The 15,271-nt window shown below is 59.3% G+C and overlaps 1 protein-coding gene across 3 annotated transcripts in view; it reads left to right on the forward strand.

The window, feature by feature from the left end:
* The window catches only part of XPO6 (exportin 6), a 101,114-nt gene extending 95,671 nt beyond the window's left edge, over positions 1–5,443 (forward strand). For all 3 annotated transcript variants that reach the window (XM_059155342.1, XM_059155341.1, XM_059155340.1), the window contains 4 exons: positions 902–1,063; positions 1,764–1,862; positions 2,023–2,253; positions 4,742–5,443. In XM_059155342.1, the coding sequence (XP_059011325.1) occupies positions 902–1,063; positions 1,764–1,862; positions 2,023–2,253; positions 4,742–4,843 (594 nt within the window). In that variant the 3' untranslated portion in view covers positions 4,844–5,443. The remainder of the gene's footprint in view (positions 1–901; positions 1,064–1,763; positions 1,863–2,022; positions 2,254–4,741) is intronic.
* Positions 5,444–15,271: the final 9,828 nt, after the last annotated feature.

A 15,271-nucleotide genomic window follows, 5' to 3' on the forward strand; every position in this document is an offset into this window, starting at 1 on the left:
CAGTTGCTTTGCATCATTAAACACGCTCGGGTCCTGTAAGGGTTCCTGCCATGGGAGCTCGTGCCCTCTGGTCCCAATTTAATTTTAATCAAGAGTGAGTTAAATATTATCTGGGCCTTACAGTTTTAATTCTACAGAGACATCTAGAATATTGTGACCTGGCCTGCCCTCCAATGACGTGGAGATTTTCGGTTCAGTTAGGAAATACTGCTGAACCTGCCTCCCTCCGTCCCCTCCGCGAATCCTGCTCCCGGGGACAGCGGAGACAGGCCCAGGGAGCAGTCGGTCCTACCCACTGCCTCTCCCCGGAGTCCTCTGCCGCTGCTTTCCGTGGCTCTAGGTGCACTTGAAACTCCTGTTCCACAGAGGGCAGAACTGCTTTTAAAGCTTCTTACTTGTTTTGCATAAGATCACCAGGTTAGCTGGGAACAGCATTCTTTGTTGTGGGAAGAGGAACTACATGACGAAGACACGACAGGTCACACCAGCTGCTTTCTAAATAGGACAGCCGCGTTTCTGCTCGTTCTGCCGACAGTAGCCTTTTTTCCTGGCTGGCTCAGTCGGTAAAACATGTGACTCGCGATCTCGGGGTTGTGAGTTTGAGCACCATGTTGGGGTAGAGATTACATAAAAATAAAATCTTTAAGGAAAAAAATTGCTCGAAAAAAAATCAAAGAACACAGGGTCCCTCGGCCTCGACCTGGGCCTCGTGTCTTTGCGAGACGATGCCTGGTTTGAGCTGCACGCGAGAGGGCGACCTGCCCAGCTGAGCCTGTGGGCGGGACACTGACCCTGCGGGCCGGGCCGTGCCGTGCCGGGCCGGTGCCGGTCGCAGGCTCGCTCGGTCTGTGTTGCTCTGGAGCTGCAGGGGGCCCTTGTGAAGGCCTGTGTGTTCCTGCAGCGCCCCTCCCCTGACGTGAAGGCGGAGCTGTTCGAGCTGCTCTTCCGCACGCTCCATCACAACTGGAGGCACTTCTTTAAGTCCAGCGTCCTGGCCAGCGTCCAGCGGGGTGTCGCCGAGGAGCCAATGGAGAACGAGCCTCAGTTCAGCGCCATCATGCAGGTGACGTGAGGGAGCCACCTGCTTCCTCGCCTGGCTGTCCCTTGGTTTGCTGCTCTGGCGAACGGGGAAGCTCCATAGTCTCCGGTCAGAGCGTGGTGCTGCCGCTTAGCAGCTGGGCAGGTAGTTAAGTTCTTGGAGCTTTGGTCTCCATCTGTAGAGAGAAGCTGCCTGTTTTGTGAGACTGAGTTCGTTTCTGCCCAGCAACTGGCCTGTGGGGTGCTGGATGTGTGCCTCTCTCTCGGCCTTGTCCAGTGCTGCCAAGGGTGAGGGGGCTGCCTGCAGCACACGGAGGCGCTCTTGCCCAGAAGCTGAGTGGCGTCTCTCGGGGGAAGGGCCCCGGGCTCTGCTGGAGGAGGCAGGCTTCAGAGTCCCCTGGGTTGGCTGAAGGGTTGACTAATCACTTGAGTAGCTTCTAGCTTCAAAGGTGGAATCCATAATGGGTTCCAGATATGTATTACAAAAGGTCAAGGTGAGACTGATGTGTGAAGTAAGGCCCAGTGGGGAGGACTTTAGAGCTAAGATGACTCAGGAACATTCCAAGGTCTGATTGGAGGCATTAAGGCCGTGGGTACCCTTGTTCTGCCACTGGCATGAGGAACCAGCAGAGTGCTGGTTCTTTGGGTGGGTGGGGGGGGGCCCAGGAGGGCGGGGTCTGAGGTGCTTTCAGTGCTGCCCCTAACGCAGTGGTCTCACCCCCTAGGCTTTCGGACAGTCCTTTCTCCAGCCCGATATTCACCTGTTCAAACAAAATCTCTTCTACTTGGAAACTCTCAACACCAAGCAGAAGCTGTACCACAAGGTCAGTGTCCTCTCTCCGAAGGAGGGGGCGGTGGGTGGGCGGAGGCCCAGCCTTCTCCGAGGGCCGAGGGCTCAGGGTGGGCCACGGGATGGCACGTGGACGGGCTCGGGGGCGGACTGAGCCCTTGGGCCGTCGCTCAGCCCGCCCTCTCTGTCTGCAGAAGATCTTCCGGACCACCATGCTGTTCCAGTTCGTGAACGTGCTGCTGCAGGTGCTGGTGCACAAGTCCCACGACCTGCTCCAGGAGGAGATCGGCATCGCCGTTTACAACATGGCCTCTGTGGACTTTGACGGCTTCTTTGCGGCCTTCCTCCCAGAGTTTCTGAGCAGCTGTGACGGCGTGGATGCCAACCAGAAAAACGTGCTGGGGCGGAATTTCAAGATGGATCGGGTGAGGAGAGAGAGGCCAGGCTAAAGGGCGGGCAGACGTGGGCTCTCACCCTGGCGCCCGCTCAGGGAGGAAGGGGCCGGCCACTTCCGTGTGTGGTCTGTGCCCACTGGTGGCTCCCGAATGACTCGGTGCTGTGGCTGAACGCTGGGCCGCACCTACCCACGGTCTGGGCTTCTGCCGCAAGTGCATTCTCCGGCCCAGCCATCAGCCCCGGCCCCGGCCCTGGCAGTCCATCTGATTGCCTCTGCTGCTTTGGGCTCCCTGCCCCGCATCAAGCACACAGCACCCCCGGCCACAGTCATTTCCTCCTGGGGCCTGAGCCGCTATAGCCCAGACTTGTAGTCTGGGAAGACTGGTGCTCAGGAGCCACATCTCTGAGTCCCGCCAGGGTTAGGATTGTGACCCTGGGCTCTGCCCAGGCCTCCTGGTTCCGCGGGGCCTGACCTGGGAAGAGCCCTGTCGCCCTCTGCTGTCTGCCCGGGGAACGTGGCAGGGAAGGGGTGGGGGCTAGGGAGGCAGAGGCCCAGGATGTCCACGGAGCCGTGGTTGCCGGTGCGTCTGAGTCCCACGGCGCCCAGCTTCTCCTGTCCTAGGGTGTCATGTCTGGGCACTCAGCCGCCCTCCTCAGCTGTTAGGTCTCCGCACTTGCCTGCTGGACTCTTCTGGAACTCTTCCCGAGGACAAGTCTGTTTGATCCTTCACCGCCTGACGTGCGGCAAAATGAAACCTTTCTCCCCCATCCTGCGGCCTCCCGGCCTTGCCTTCTGTGCTGCAGTGGCCGGGCCGCAGCCCCACTTGGCGTGCAGACGGACGCACTGCTCCCGCTGGAACAGACTCTGCTCGCTTCTTAGCTCGTCTGTGATGTGCGTCAGCCTGGTTTTCTCTTAGATTCAGCAGCTCCTGTTTTCCTTTGTCTTGGAATGTTTCTTTCCCCGGGGCCTGTCCTGTCTTCTCCGGAGCTTCTGGAAGCCCACAGTAGCTGCTGGGGTGGTTTTCCTTCCTGCTCCTTGAGGCCAAGTCCTGATACCTAACTCTCCCTTTGTCGTCATGTCCTTACCAGTCAACCTCTTGATTTAAAGCAGTGGCTTCCAGGTCTAGTTCTGCATCAGCGCACTTGGGGGCCTATTAAATGCACAGAGACGAACTCTGTGTCCCCCCTGGGACATTTGGGATTTGGCCTTTGGGAGCCACGGATCCAAGAGACCCCCCTTTGGTTTGTTTTCTGGAGGACAGAATACGTAAAAGAACCTGCACCTTCATTCATCTGTTTACGGGTACCTGGACCTGGCTGGCTCTCTGGCCCTGTGGGGGCGCTGGGGCTCCAGCCCCTCCCCGCCTTCAGAGGAGCCTTGCTGGGAAGACAGGCAACACCACCCTCCTGTGCACGACACTGGGCCAAGCACTTCACGTGCCCTGGCTTGTGGACGCCTTCGGCAGCCTTCTGAGGGGAGGTCCTGTTACTAATTCCAGTTGGCAGATGAGCGGAGGTTCAGCAAGCTCAGCTGGTAGTTGGCAGTTAGAGAACTTGGGAATGCTCGAGCCAGGAAGCGGGCCTTCTGGCTGAGGGTTCCGGCTGCGGAGCCGGTGAGCACTGCCCACACGCAGGTGACCCAGGGCCCTTGGGGAACGAGGAGCAGAGGGGCAGGCCTCCGCCGTCTGGAGCCTCTTTGACAAGAGGCTGGCTTTGAGATGAGTTTGAAGAAGAGAAGAGGTTAACCAGGGGAAAGATGCTGAGGGGCCCCACCAGCGGGCCTCCAGAAGGTACTCCCGTGGCACCGCCAGCCACATGGTGTCCCACAGGCCCCGTGGCAGTGGCAGGCACCATTGATCTTATTCTGCATTTGGACCTGCAGTCTGGCCCCCAGTGATCCCAGCCTAAGCATGAGGAGGCGGACCTGGGGGGGTGGTCTTGCTGGATTGGGGGAGACTTGGGGGTTCCAGCTGCGAGGGACCTTCTCCACTGGTGTCCTGAGGCCTGTGGGCTCCTGCGGGGGTGTCCCTCCTGATCGGGAGCCCTGGGCGGGGAGGAGTCTGTGGACACAGCTTGGCCGGCTGTGGTGATGGAGAGGTGTGCGTTGGTGGACATACCCGTGTTCACTGGCGAGTCCAGTCTGGGTTCCCTTCTTACCGTGGGAACTGGGGCAAGTTTTGGAAGCTCTCTGTGCTTCCCTTTCATCACCCTTCACACGGGGACACTAACGAAACCTGTGCTGCAGGCTGGTGGGGAAGCTCAGTGGCTTAGCACCCGGGTGGCCCGGGGCAGGGCCTGGCCTGTGGTGGGCACCCGGGGGGTGTTAGCTTCTGTTCTTTTGCCCCCATAGGGCCGTTGCGGACACGGGGCGAGTGAATGAGCCGCAGTTCTGACTTCTGTAAAGCATTTGCAGACCTCTGCGGCCCGCCCCGGGATCGAGTAGCCGGGGTGGGGTTGCTGGGTGCGGTGGGTGGCGGCGGGGCTGGGCTGGGCTGCAGCTGTGCCCCTGCCTTGCAGGACCTGCCCTCGTTCACCCAGAACGTGCACAGGCTGGTCAACGACCTGCGCTACTACAGACTCTGCAATGACAGCCTGCCCCCCGGCACCGTGAAGCTCTAGGCACGGCCTGCTTGTCGCCAAGGGACACGAGCTCCCACTGCTGCCACCCGCCTCCCCTCTGCCTCTGCCACACAGGGCTCCCGGACAGGCCCCGGCCGCTCCTTGGATTCTCACACCCTGAACAGCGCTGCCTGCCCCCCGTCCCTCTCCACGCTCCCATCCCGCTGCCCACCCAGCTGAGCTGGCTTCAGGGTGCGTCTTAGCCCTGGTTGGAGTGCCCAGGGCATCGGGAGCGGGCAGAGGATCGTGCGGCCAGGTGCCAGGGAGACCCCCGGGAATCCTGTGGGCTGGTCCACGCCACGCCCGCGGACGTCAGCCATGAGGCCGAAACGCCAAGGACTGTTCGCGACAGTGCCACCTTCTCACATTCCGCCCCCACGTGCGGCCCGGCCGGCCCCGGAGAGACTCGATGCTGGGACTGGTGGGCGCTTCTGTCCAGCCTCTCCCGCCCTCCCCTCCGATTGCCTTGAAGTCTCTGCTCTCGTTGGAGATTTGCAGACTGTGGGGTTTTTGTTCTTGTTTTCTCATCATTCCATTGTGATACTAAGAAACTAAGAAGCTTAATGAAAAAATAAAATGCTTATGTTGTTGTTATATAAACGCTGGTCAGGGAGCATCTTTCCACTCAGCTCACCGGGGCCAACGTGCGGTGGAGGGACTGTCCTGGTGGGCAGCAGGGCTGTGAGCCACCAGGGCTGCGGCGGGGCCGCGGGAGAGCCCAGCGGAGGAGGGCCGGCTCGCGCAGGGACCCCTAGGCCGCCTCTCCATTAAGCTGCAGGAAGACATAGGGCCCCGTTTCTTAGAGTCAGAGGGTAGGGACTTGTCCGTACAGTTCCCCTTGAGGTGCGGGTGGGCTTGGAGCCAGGTAGGGTCCGCCACCCCTGCTCCTCGGGCCTGGGCTCGCGCTCAGCATCCTAAAGAATGGACGCTGCCTGAGACACACAGCCAGGCACTGGCCGTCGGTGGACCAAAGTCTTGCCGGAGGTCCACGGCAGCAGGGAGGGCTGGGTGACTGGTGTGCTCGGGAGAGGCTGGGGGCTGGGAAGCACTTGGGGATCCCGGATGTATCTGAGAGCCGGGCCTTGTCGGCCGTGTTCGTGTGTGGCGACGGTGCTTTGTCCTGAAGTTCTGGGATGTCGCGTCAGCAGCTCCTCCTGCGGTCCCGGTGACCGGACCGGCAGGACTAGGCTAGATTTTTTTTTTTTTTTTTTTTTAAAGCTTTTATGAAGTGAGCTCTACACCCAGCATGGAGCTCTAACCTACAGCACTGAGATCGGAGCTGCACGCTCCACCAGCTGAGCCGGCCGGGCGCCCCTGGACAAGGCTAGGTTGTCACGCGGACCCAGCCCTGGTGGGAACAGGCTCGCTCACCCGCAGGGAGGGTGGCTGCTGGCTTGTGCTTCTGAGGCCTTTATGAGCATCCGTGCGGGGCGGGGGTTGGGGGCGGGCAGGGGTCCCTGGGCGGCGCGCACGTGGGCTCCCGGCTGCAGCTAGCCCCACTTCAGAGGTCAGAGAGGAGGAAATTGAAACTCCCTTCGCTCTTTTGCAGAAAGGAATTAGCATCCAATTATCCCTGGGCTATAAATACCGCCTCACCTGCCTGTGCGGAAAGGCCCCGGTGTGGTCTGCGCCTGAGCTGGTGAAAGGCTCTTTGAACGCCCGCGGGGGGAGGGGCGAAGAGAGCTGCACCCTGGGACGGAACTTGGGACTCGGGGTGCTATGGGGAAGGCTGCGGGGAGTAAGGTGGGCCCCGCTGTTCCGTTCCAAGACTGCTGGGCATGGCCCCAGCTGTGTGGGTCGTAGTGAGCTCCCAGTCCTTGGAGGTGTGCAAGCAGAGGCTGGGGGAGCCGCTCCCCTGGTGTTCCCCTGACTCATCCCTCTTGTCTGCAGTGCCCCCCGCCCCCCGCCCCACAGGTTTTAAGGAGTGTGGCTGCAGAGACTGCATTTGAGGCAGGGGACAGGGAGGCCAGAGACGGATGGCCGGCCGGCTTTAGGTCAGTCCCGACAGCACCGAAGTTTCCACCGAAGAGGACACTTGCTCTGCCATCTTCGGGTGCGGGCAGGCCGCCACGATAGTCTGTCCCCGTCAGCGGCGTCCACGCGAGGCACAGCCGCTGGCTCTGGGAAGGGTCTGATGAAACACTTCCAGCTTCCAGCACTTTCCTCCACTTGGTGCCATCAGCCTCACACCGCGGAGGATCAACTTCCTTTTCCGTTGCCTTTTCTCCCCTCCTGACATATTGTCGTGAAGAACGCAGAAAGCTAAAAAAAGTCCTCATAGTTCTGCTGCTCAGAGAAAACCACTGTTAATATTGTGGTGAATTTTTTTCCCCCAATACGTACAAATACATCACAGTTTTGCTCTGTGAACTCGAGCTCGTGTTGTCTTGCAGCCTTTTTTATTCATGATCACGTTGTGACCATTTTTCTAAAACTTGATTTTTAATGGCGGGGGCCGCCCCAGGCGCTCGCGTTGTGTCCAGTTTCCCGGATCCCCCGTGGTGCCGCAGTGAGCTTCTGTGCCCGTCCACGTCCGTGCTTGTGTCGTGGGTTTCCGCAGGTTCTCCTCCTCCGTGCGAAGGGGACAGCGCAAGTGTTCTCGAGGCTTCTGATGGAGCCTGCTGGGCCTGATTCCTATCCTGCAGAAGCTAAGTTACAGACTTGAGAGTTGCAAAATGTCTGAGCTGTTAAGGTCCACTGAGATCATTTGACCATATCAGCCCCTGCTTTTTGTGGATCTTGGGGACTCTCCTGCCCATTTCCGAGAGTCACCATTTATTCCAGAGTGACGTCTCTGCAGGGAGGGGCTGCGGATGGTTCTAGCTGACTCCTGGGCCCTTGATGGGAGCCCTGATGGACAGCCCTGGACTTAAACAAACATTATTTACGGAATCCCTGCCTAAGCCAGGTGCTGGGTTGCAAGTGAAGGACTTGGAGGCTGATCAGGCAGCTGGTGCCCGCCAGGACTTTGCAGGCTCGTGAGGAGACAGACAGACAGGTTGTTGCCGAGGGAGATGTGCTAAGTACAGTGACGGGGGTTGGGGGCTGGAAAACAGATGGGGGACCGAGGATCAGGGGGGCTTCACCGAGGTTGATGACCGCCGAACTCGTCCCTGGAGGGTGTGGAGGGGCTCCCCGGTGGGCAAGCCGGTGAGGACACGGGGTGACGGCCTCCGAAGGCCGGCCAGCAGGCGGGAGCTGCCTGGAGACTTCGCAGATTCCCAGATTGCCGTGATGGAGAAATTGATGGAGAAATGGTTGGGGAGACCCAACAGTTTTGCTTTTCTTTGCATACAAGGATGTCTGGACAGTAGCGGACTGTATCAGCGGCCATCCCGGGCCAGCAGGGCAAAACGGGACTTCTGCTCTCCCTTGTCCCGGAAGCGAAGGCATCTGGCTCTGTGCGGCTTGGCGCGCCAGCACAGATGGCCGCGGTGACCGGCCCAGGGACGCACAGCTGACGGGCAGCGTCCCGTTCTGTGCCGCGAGCACGCAGGAGGACGTGGGCTGGCGGCGCTGGGGCATCTCCGGGATCCGCTCGGGGGGAAAGCAGAGGTCCTCCATGACTGCCACCTCTGGAGCTCTCCTGAGCCCACCTTGACTGCCCCTGTGGTAGCCCCCACCTGAATGAAGGCAGGGGGTGGGGCTCAGCCCCCAGCGGGCGCCCCAAATGTCGAGCCCATGAGGGTTTTCCGGATTTGCTGTCTTCTGGGAATTTGCTGTCTTGTGGGTGTCTGCTGCGAACACGCGGCCTCACTTTTCAGGGCTCCTCAGGGAAAAGCACTTGAGTAAACAGCTCTTAAGTGAAGGATTTCTTTAGTTCAAGGGCTCCCTTCTCTGCTCATCCCTGCGTGCATCGTTGGAAACATCTTTAGAAATCCGTGTTAATTCATTGGTTCCAGCCTTGGAGTTGGTGGGGGTGGCGTGGTTCAGGGCACAGGTCATGCGGCCTCCTGGGTTAGGCCCAAAGCCTGTTCAGAGCCCCAGGGGCCCTGAAGAACACCGGAAGCCCCTGCTGAGTCCAGGCCGGGCACCCGCGGTGGGCTGGGGGTGGGCTGAAAAACTACTGTAGTGAAACATAGGCCAGACATAGGTGGGCATTTTGGCAATCGGTAGATTTTCTTCTTAAAAATAAGCCTGCGTGGCTCCGTGGGTTGAGCGTCCGACGCTTGATTTCAGCTGAGGTCGTGATCTCATGGGTTGTGGGATCAAGCCCCGCCTCGGGTCCGAGCTCCGCGCAGAGTCTGCTTGGGGGCTGTGGTTCTCTCCCTCTGCCCTCCCCAGCTCACACGCAAGCACACGCTCTCTCAAGTTAATAAATCTTTATAAAGATAAAAATAAGCTTCGTTCACCCCCCTTTATTACAGAAATAATACATATTCCTTGGAAAGATACACAACATGAAGATCTACAAAGCCATTTAATAAGGTCTCAGTGGGCGGCCTACCAGAACTTTCCTTGCATTTACATACGTATGCCCGTACAGAACACCTCTTTCTCCCAGGGGGAATAAGATCATGTTACGTGTGTGGCGGCCTCTTTGCACAAAAACACACACCCCTCTGGGTGAATCATGTGGGGAGACCCCAGGTCTCCGTGGTTATTTCAGTCTAAGCCACGCCAGGCCGGTGAAGTGGAGGCAGCCGCTGCGACACCGTGGGAGGTTCATCCGGGACCTCGTCTCTCAGACTCACGGGGGTGTCTGGAGCCAGTGGGGGGGGTTCTGAGGCCAGAGACTCATCCAGACGTGAGTCTTCTCCCTGACCTCAAGAGAGAGGACCCCTGTCATTCTTGGAGCCACTGAGGGAGGCACAACCCCCATTTTACAGAGGTGGAGCCCGAGGCCGGGGGGGCCTCCTCCCCATCCCTACCCGCGTTCCCGTGCTGGAGCAGATGACTCCCGGGTTCCCCAGGAGTGGCAGCGACCTTGGTTCTAGCCTCTGAAGGGCACTCAAGAAGGAGGAATTCAGACCCCAGAGAAAGATGTGCGGAGCATTTCAATCTTCCCTGCCGAGCCTGCCTGGGGCCCTGCCAGGAGCCCAGAGGAAGCTCTGGGGGCTTTTATTACGTTAATGATCTGTATTGTGGCATTTCCAAAAACGGTTCCCACCTCCTCCATGCTGGAAGAGACAGGAGGAGACAGGCCGTCACCGCCCCCCAGACACAGCCAGTTTTGCCCTTTTGCAGGTGCCCCCCCCCCCCCACCTAGGATTCCCTGCCTTCAGACCAAAAGCTTAGAAATGAGAATATCGAAGTTCAGAGAGGGCAGTGACTTGCCCAAGGCCACACAGCAAGTCACGGGCAAAGCTGGGGTCCGTGTTCAGGTCCATAGGGCTCCAGAGTCCGGAGAATTCCAAATCTTGCTCTGTTCCCTGCCAGAGACACTGTGACTGCTTTGCTCTGTTTTCCTCCTCGTGACAGACCTGAGTGGAGGCACTTTGTGGGTGGTGTCTGAGCTGTGGGAAGAACAGGGAGCTGAGTGCTCAGAGTCGGGGTCCCTGTGCGTCCTGGATTCATGGTGCCTACCCGTCTCATCCCCGTCCCTTTCTGGGCCCTGTTCGTCTGCAGATGTGGTGGGGAGTCAAGCCAGCGGGTGTGAGGAGGGGACCCGCTTCCTGGCGCACGGTACGGCGGGTCTCCGTAGCCAGGGGTCCTGCTCCTCTGTCCTCCATGTCCTGGGGGCTTTGAGAGCTGTTTGCAGAATTAGGTTTGCCTGTGATCCAGATGGGGCTGCGCATCCGGGAGGCCCTGGGCACTCTGGCCCCAGGAGGGCAAGGGTCCTTAGGGTTTCTACGTGGCTGGGGATTGTGGACTCCAAGGGCCGGCTGTGTAGGTTCCCCCTGCTGTGACCGTGCACCTCAACCCACTCTTAGTTCAAGGACGCGTGTCATTTATGGGCCAGTCTTACTGATCCCCGGACATTTTCTGATGGTCTTCACTGTGACGGGTGCCAGGTCAAGGGTTAGATGTGAAGCTTGGATAACACAGGAGTCCTGTCCTTCAGAAAGGGAGGGGGGGTCCTATTGTGTGCCCCATGGCTTTACTTGGATATGTGTGTGTGAGTGCACCCGCACGCGTGCTAGGCGGTGGACAGAATGTACTGTGCTCTGATGGGAGTCAGAGGGGCACAGAATGTACCTCCTTCTATAACTGATCTCCTCGTGCTCTGGAAAACGGGTGGCAGGAAAAATGTGTTTTGAAAAAATGTGCGGATTTAACAGAACCCGTTCTTTCCAGATTTAAAACAGGCTCTTCCGGATAAAATGTTCAGTTAAAGTTCAGACTCTAGACAGGCTTGGTGCGAATTCCAAAAGGCTCTCTTCCTCCGAGCAGGTGCAGCGCTGTACAAGGAGAATGCAGGGTGGGCACGATTTCAGCTGGTACCTGTCCCCTCAGCCAGGCCTTCTTGGACAGTGAACAACTTGCACGGCTGTCCCCGGCGAATCTGCCAAACTTCCATCAAAACTGTCTTGTCTCAGAAGGTATCCCTGCCCTTCATCCGTCGTCTTTCCAAGGTGGCTTTAAGGGGCTGGTGCAGCTCATGTGTCTATGGGGTTGCGAGAGGGACCTCTGGTCCTTATTTTAGACTTCAGACCCTCAGTGGATAGGGCTGCTTGAATATCCAGAATGGACTCGAGTCCGGATCCAAGGCTCCGTGAGTCTGTAGGCCATGCTCCCACCTGTAATATCTGGCCTTTCCCGGTCTCCCGCAGGAGGCGGTGGGACAGCCCCCGCTGTCCCTGTCAGCAGACCAGAGCTTCAGAGCCGGCGGCCTTGAGGCCTCAGTGTTGTTTGTAGTGGGTGTGAGCAGCCCCCCTGCCTCCCCAGCCCCCCAGTCTGGGCGTGGGTGCTGCAGAGGCCGCTCCCCTCTGCCCCGGTGGCCTGTTGCTCTGGGCCGCACAGGGGTCCCTCTACTCATGAGCCTCGGCTTTCCTCGGCCATCGTGGGAACCGGCGTGCTCTGGCTCTGGTGACTCAGCGGCCTCCCTCTGGTCCTCCTGGGCCCCGGGGGTTTAGGGTTTTCCCTCCTGTCAACCCCCCCATCCTCTGTGGTCAGTCCTTGCTCTGGCAGCTTGGATGTGACAACAGGGGAAGGTCGTGGGGGTGGTGGCCGCTGGTCCTCTCTCCATGTGGTCTGTCTGCCCTCTTCTCCCGTCCCCCAGGGGCTGAGTTTGGGGGTCAGTCTTGGACTCCCGCGCTTGAGGGGACAGGAGCTTCCTGGCCGGCCACTCACCCTGGAGAGAACCAAGGGAATCCACTTCCGTAAGGAAAGGTGCTTTGATGCCTTCTGTCTGCGCTCACCCAGGCGACTTGATGGGGACATCCGGCTGCCTGGGGAGAGTCCTTAATCAGGCCTGGAGCTCTTCCACTAGGGGCCACGCTTCCACTAGGGGCCAGCAGCCCTCCCGCCTGCCCCTGAAGTCTTGATGTCCTTCCCCGCGCCCGCTCGGCCTCCTGCTCTGAGAAGCGGCTTGCCTCGCTCCCAGCGTGCACATCTGATAAAACGGGGGGCTGGGAAGCCAGTATCGCCATCTGCACGGGAGGTAGGGGGTGGGGACGGACTCCTGACTTGAGAATTTCCCCCAGACACAAAGCCTATTTCAAAGGCGGTGGGCACCTGCAAGGTGACCTGTGCCCACTAGGGGGCCACACGGGGGTTTCTGGATCCCTGGGCCTCCTCCAGCCAGACCCGCCGCCCAGACCCTCCCCTCCGTGAGGGGGGCCAGCGGGGCAAGCCTGCAGGCCTGGGCCTTCCGGGGGTGTGTGGGGGTCGGGGGGTGGCCCCCTCTCTCTGTCTTCCTCTCCCAGTCCCGACCCCTCTGGAAGCCGCTGGAGAGGTAGGTGTCCGAGGGCTGGGCTGTGGCTGTGGCAGTCCGGGTCTCTCTGACCTCCCCGAGGAGGCAAGAGTCAGATGCGGGCAGATCTGGGTTCAGGTTCCCGTGTTTCTGCATCCTCACCGCAGGGTCATGCCCTAAATGTTGGAAAAAGCGTAGCGCCACTCCCACCCCGAAGTAATTCCAAATAGCAGCAGTTCTAAGTCAGTCAGACCCGTCCGCTAGTAAAACTGAGGCTGGGGTCGGGGAGGCAAACAGAACAATACTGAAGTCCGAGCGTTCGATTTGCTGTTTCTCAAGTGAAACTATTTCCCTTGCAGGCAGGCTGATCTCCTGGGCAGCTCAGTCAGCCCAGCTGTGTGACCTCGGGCAAATCTCTTACTTAGTCTCTCTGCTGCTGGGCCCGCATCTACACAGCAGCCTTAGGACGCGTTCCTCCAGGGACCTTGAAGGGCCACGGGAGGTGACAGAAGCATTCTGCTTCGAACTCGGGGCACAGTCGTTGCTCAATAAACAGGGGTCCTCTGGGCTGTCGGGGGCCTTGTGATGGCTGGTCAGCAGCACATGGGGCAAAAGCCAGGGGGTTCACATTTCTTGAGCACCTACTAAGTGCTTTGTTGGGGCATTTCACTCACTGGAGTTTAAGGCAATGGTTTCATTTCTTTAAGACGGGGGACAGCATAGCTATAGATTCAGAATTCCAGGCTTCTGGATTCCTGTTGCATGGCCTCGGGCATGTTCCTGAGACCACTTCTGCCTACCCTCTGAGGACCATGGGCCAAGAAAGGGGATTTCCCCTTGGTCCCTCCGGGTCAGTGCAAAGGTCCTGAGGCCTTCAGATTGAGATCAACTAGGGTCCTGGACCCCTGCAACGGACCTCCCACCTTCAAAAGTCACTGAGCCAGAAATGCCACTGATGTCCAGTTTCCGAAGGGCTCCCCCAAATTCCAGCAACCAAGCCCTGAGCAGGAGATCACCGTTGTCCTGGTTCTTCACCCCCTTTGTCTTGTGGTGTGCCACTCTTCCACTAAAGGGGACGAATTTCTTTCCCATTCCTTGACTCCGGGTTTGGCCCTGTGACTTGGGCTTAGAGGGTAAGTGAAAGTGACGGTGGTCATTTCTGAGTCCGGGCCTTCAGAGACTCCGTGTTTGTGTCCCCGTCTGCCATTGTCAGGAAGAGTCAGCGGGGACAGCCCCACTGGTCCCAGGAGAGGGTGGAGGACACGTGGGGAAGAGCCGAGGTCAGCCTAGCTCTCCAACACCAGCCAGCCGCAGAGCCCTGAGCTGGGCGGCCGGATCCACCCCAGACAGGCGAGCAGGTCGAGCGGAGAGCAGGATGCCAGCCGCAACCCTGCCGACCCGCCCCCCCGCCTCCCCCGCTCCCCTGCTCCCCCGCACACACGAGCGGGCCCAGGGGAGATGGGCAGAGCTCTCCAGCCAGCTCATTCTAGATCAAACAGCCCCAGTGAGCTGCTTTTCCTGAACTAAATAAACCCGTGTTGTTGTGGGCACTGGCATTCCGGGGCTCCTCGTTAGACAGGACTGTCCTGGCCCCAGGGAACCAAGGCACACCTCCATCGTCCGCCCCACGCTGGGGGACGGACTGAAAATAAGGATGCATCACTCACCTCCCTAGGCTCAGAGCAGGCTCCTGCCTGGGCTTCTCTCTGGCTGGGGCACCGGGCGGGGGTCCACCCTCCAGCCTGCAACCACGAGGCCAGGGTCCCCTCCCCAGCAGGCATCCCTGGGCTGTCGGCCCTTGGCTTCGGCCCTTAGCTGCCAAGCAGGGACAAAACCCTCCTTGAGGGGCCAGCGAGCTCTTATCTTAATGAGTCTCCACATCCTCCCCGACTCTGCTGGCGAGGAAACTGAGTCAGCGGTGGTTAAGTGTCCTGCCCAAGGGCACAAGCGATGGGTCCGGGATCCCAACACGTGAGGAGCCTGACACGGGAGCCTGTGTTCACGGTCACCGGGTCCTGCCGCGTCCTGAGGCTTAGGGCGTCTGAAAGTGGCTCTTCATGGTTCCTCTTCTGTTTGCCTCCCCCTTGGGTCCTGCCCTCGGGTAGCTGGTGTTCCAGGGGAGGAGACAGAATAGCCGGGATATGAAACAACTGAGGAACTACACAGGGGCCATTTCAGTCGGCGCCAAGCGAAGACTGTGTTGGTGATGGGACGTACACAGTCACGGGAGAGGCCACCTTTGGATGGATGGTCAGCGGTGGGGGAGAGGCTCTCTGAGGTGGGGACAAATGGAGAGCTTGTGAGGCAGGAGAAACAGCCGTGCAAAGGTCCTGAGGCAGGAATCGGTTGGGCATGGTTGAGAACCGAAGGAAGACCAGCGTGGCTAGTATTTAGAGGGCAAGGGAGGAGTATTATGAGGTATTATTTGTTGGTATTATTTTGACATGAATTTTAAACAATATTGGAAAGTCCAAAGTGTTTAACACAGTGTTCCCCGGCCCCCCCAACACTGCCCAGGCAGGGGCTGACATCTTGCCACAGCTGCCTTGCTTGGCAAGAGCCTCAGCCCTTCCTCGGCAGCCCTTGCTGAGGCCTCCGTGCCTCCACCCCAAACTCAGGCAGCCGAAAAGCAG

The sequence above is a fragment of the Mustela lutreola genome, chromosome 17 (genome assembly GCF_030435805.1).
Source record: "Mustela lutreola isolate mMusLut2 chromosome 17, mMusLut2.pri, whole genome shotgun sequence".
Lineage (NCBI taxonomy): Eukaryota > Metazoa > Chordata > Mammalia > Carnivora > Mustelidae > Mustela > Mustela lutreola.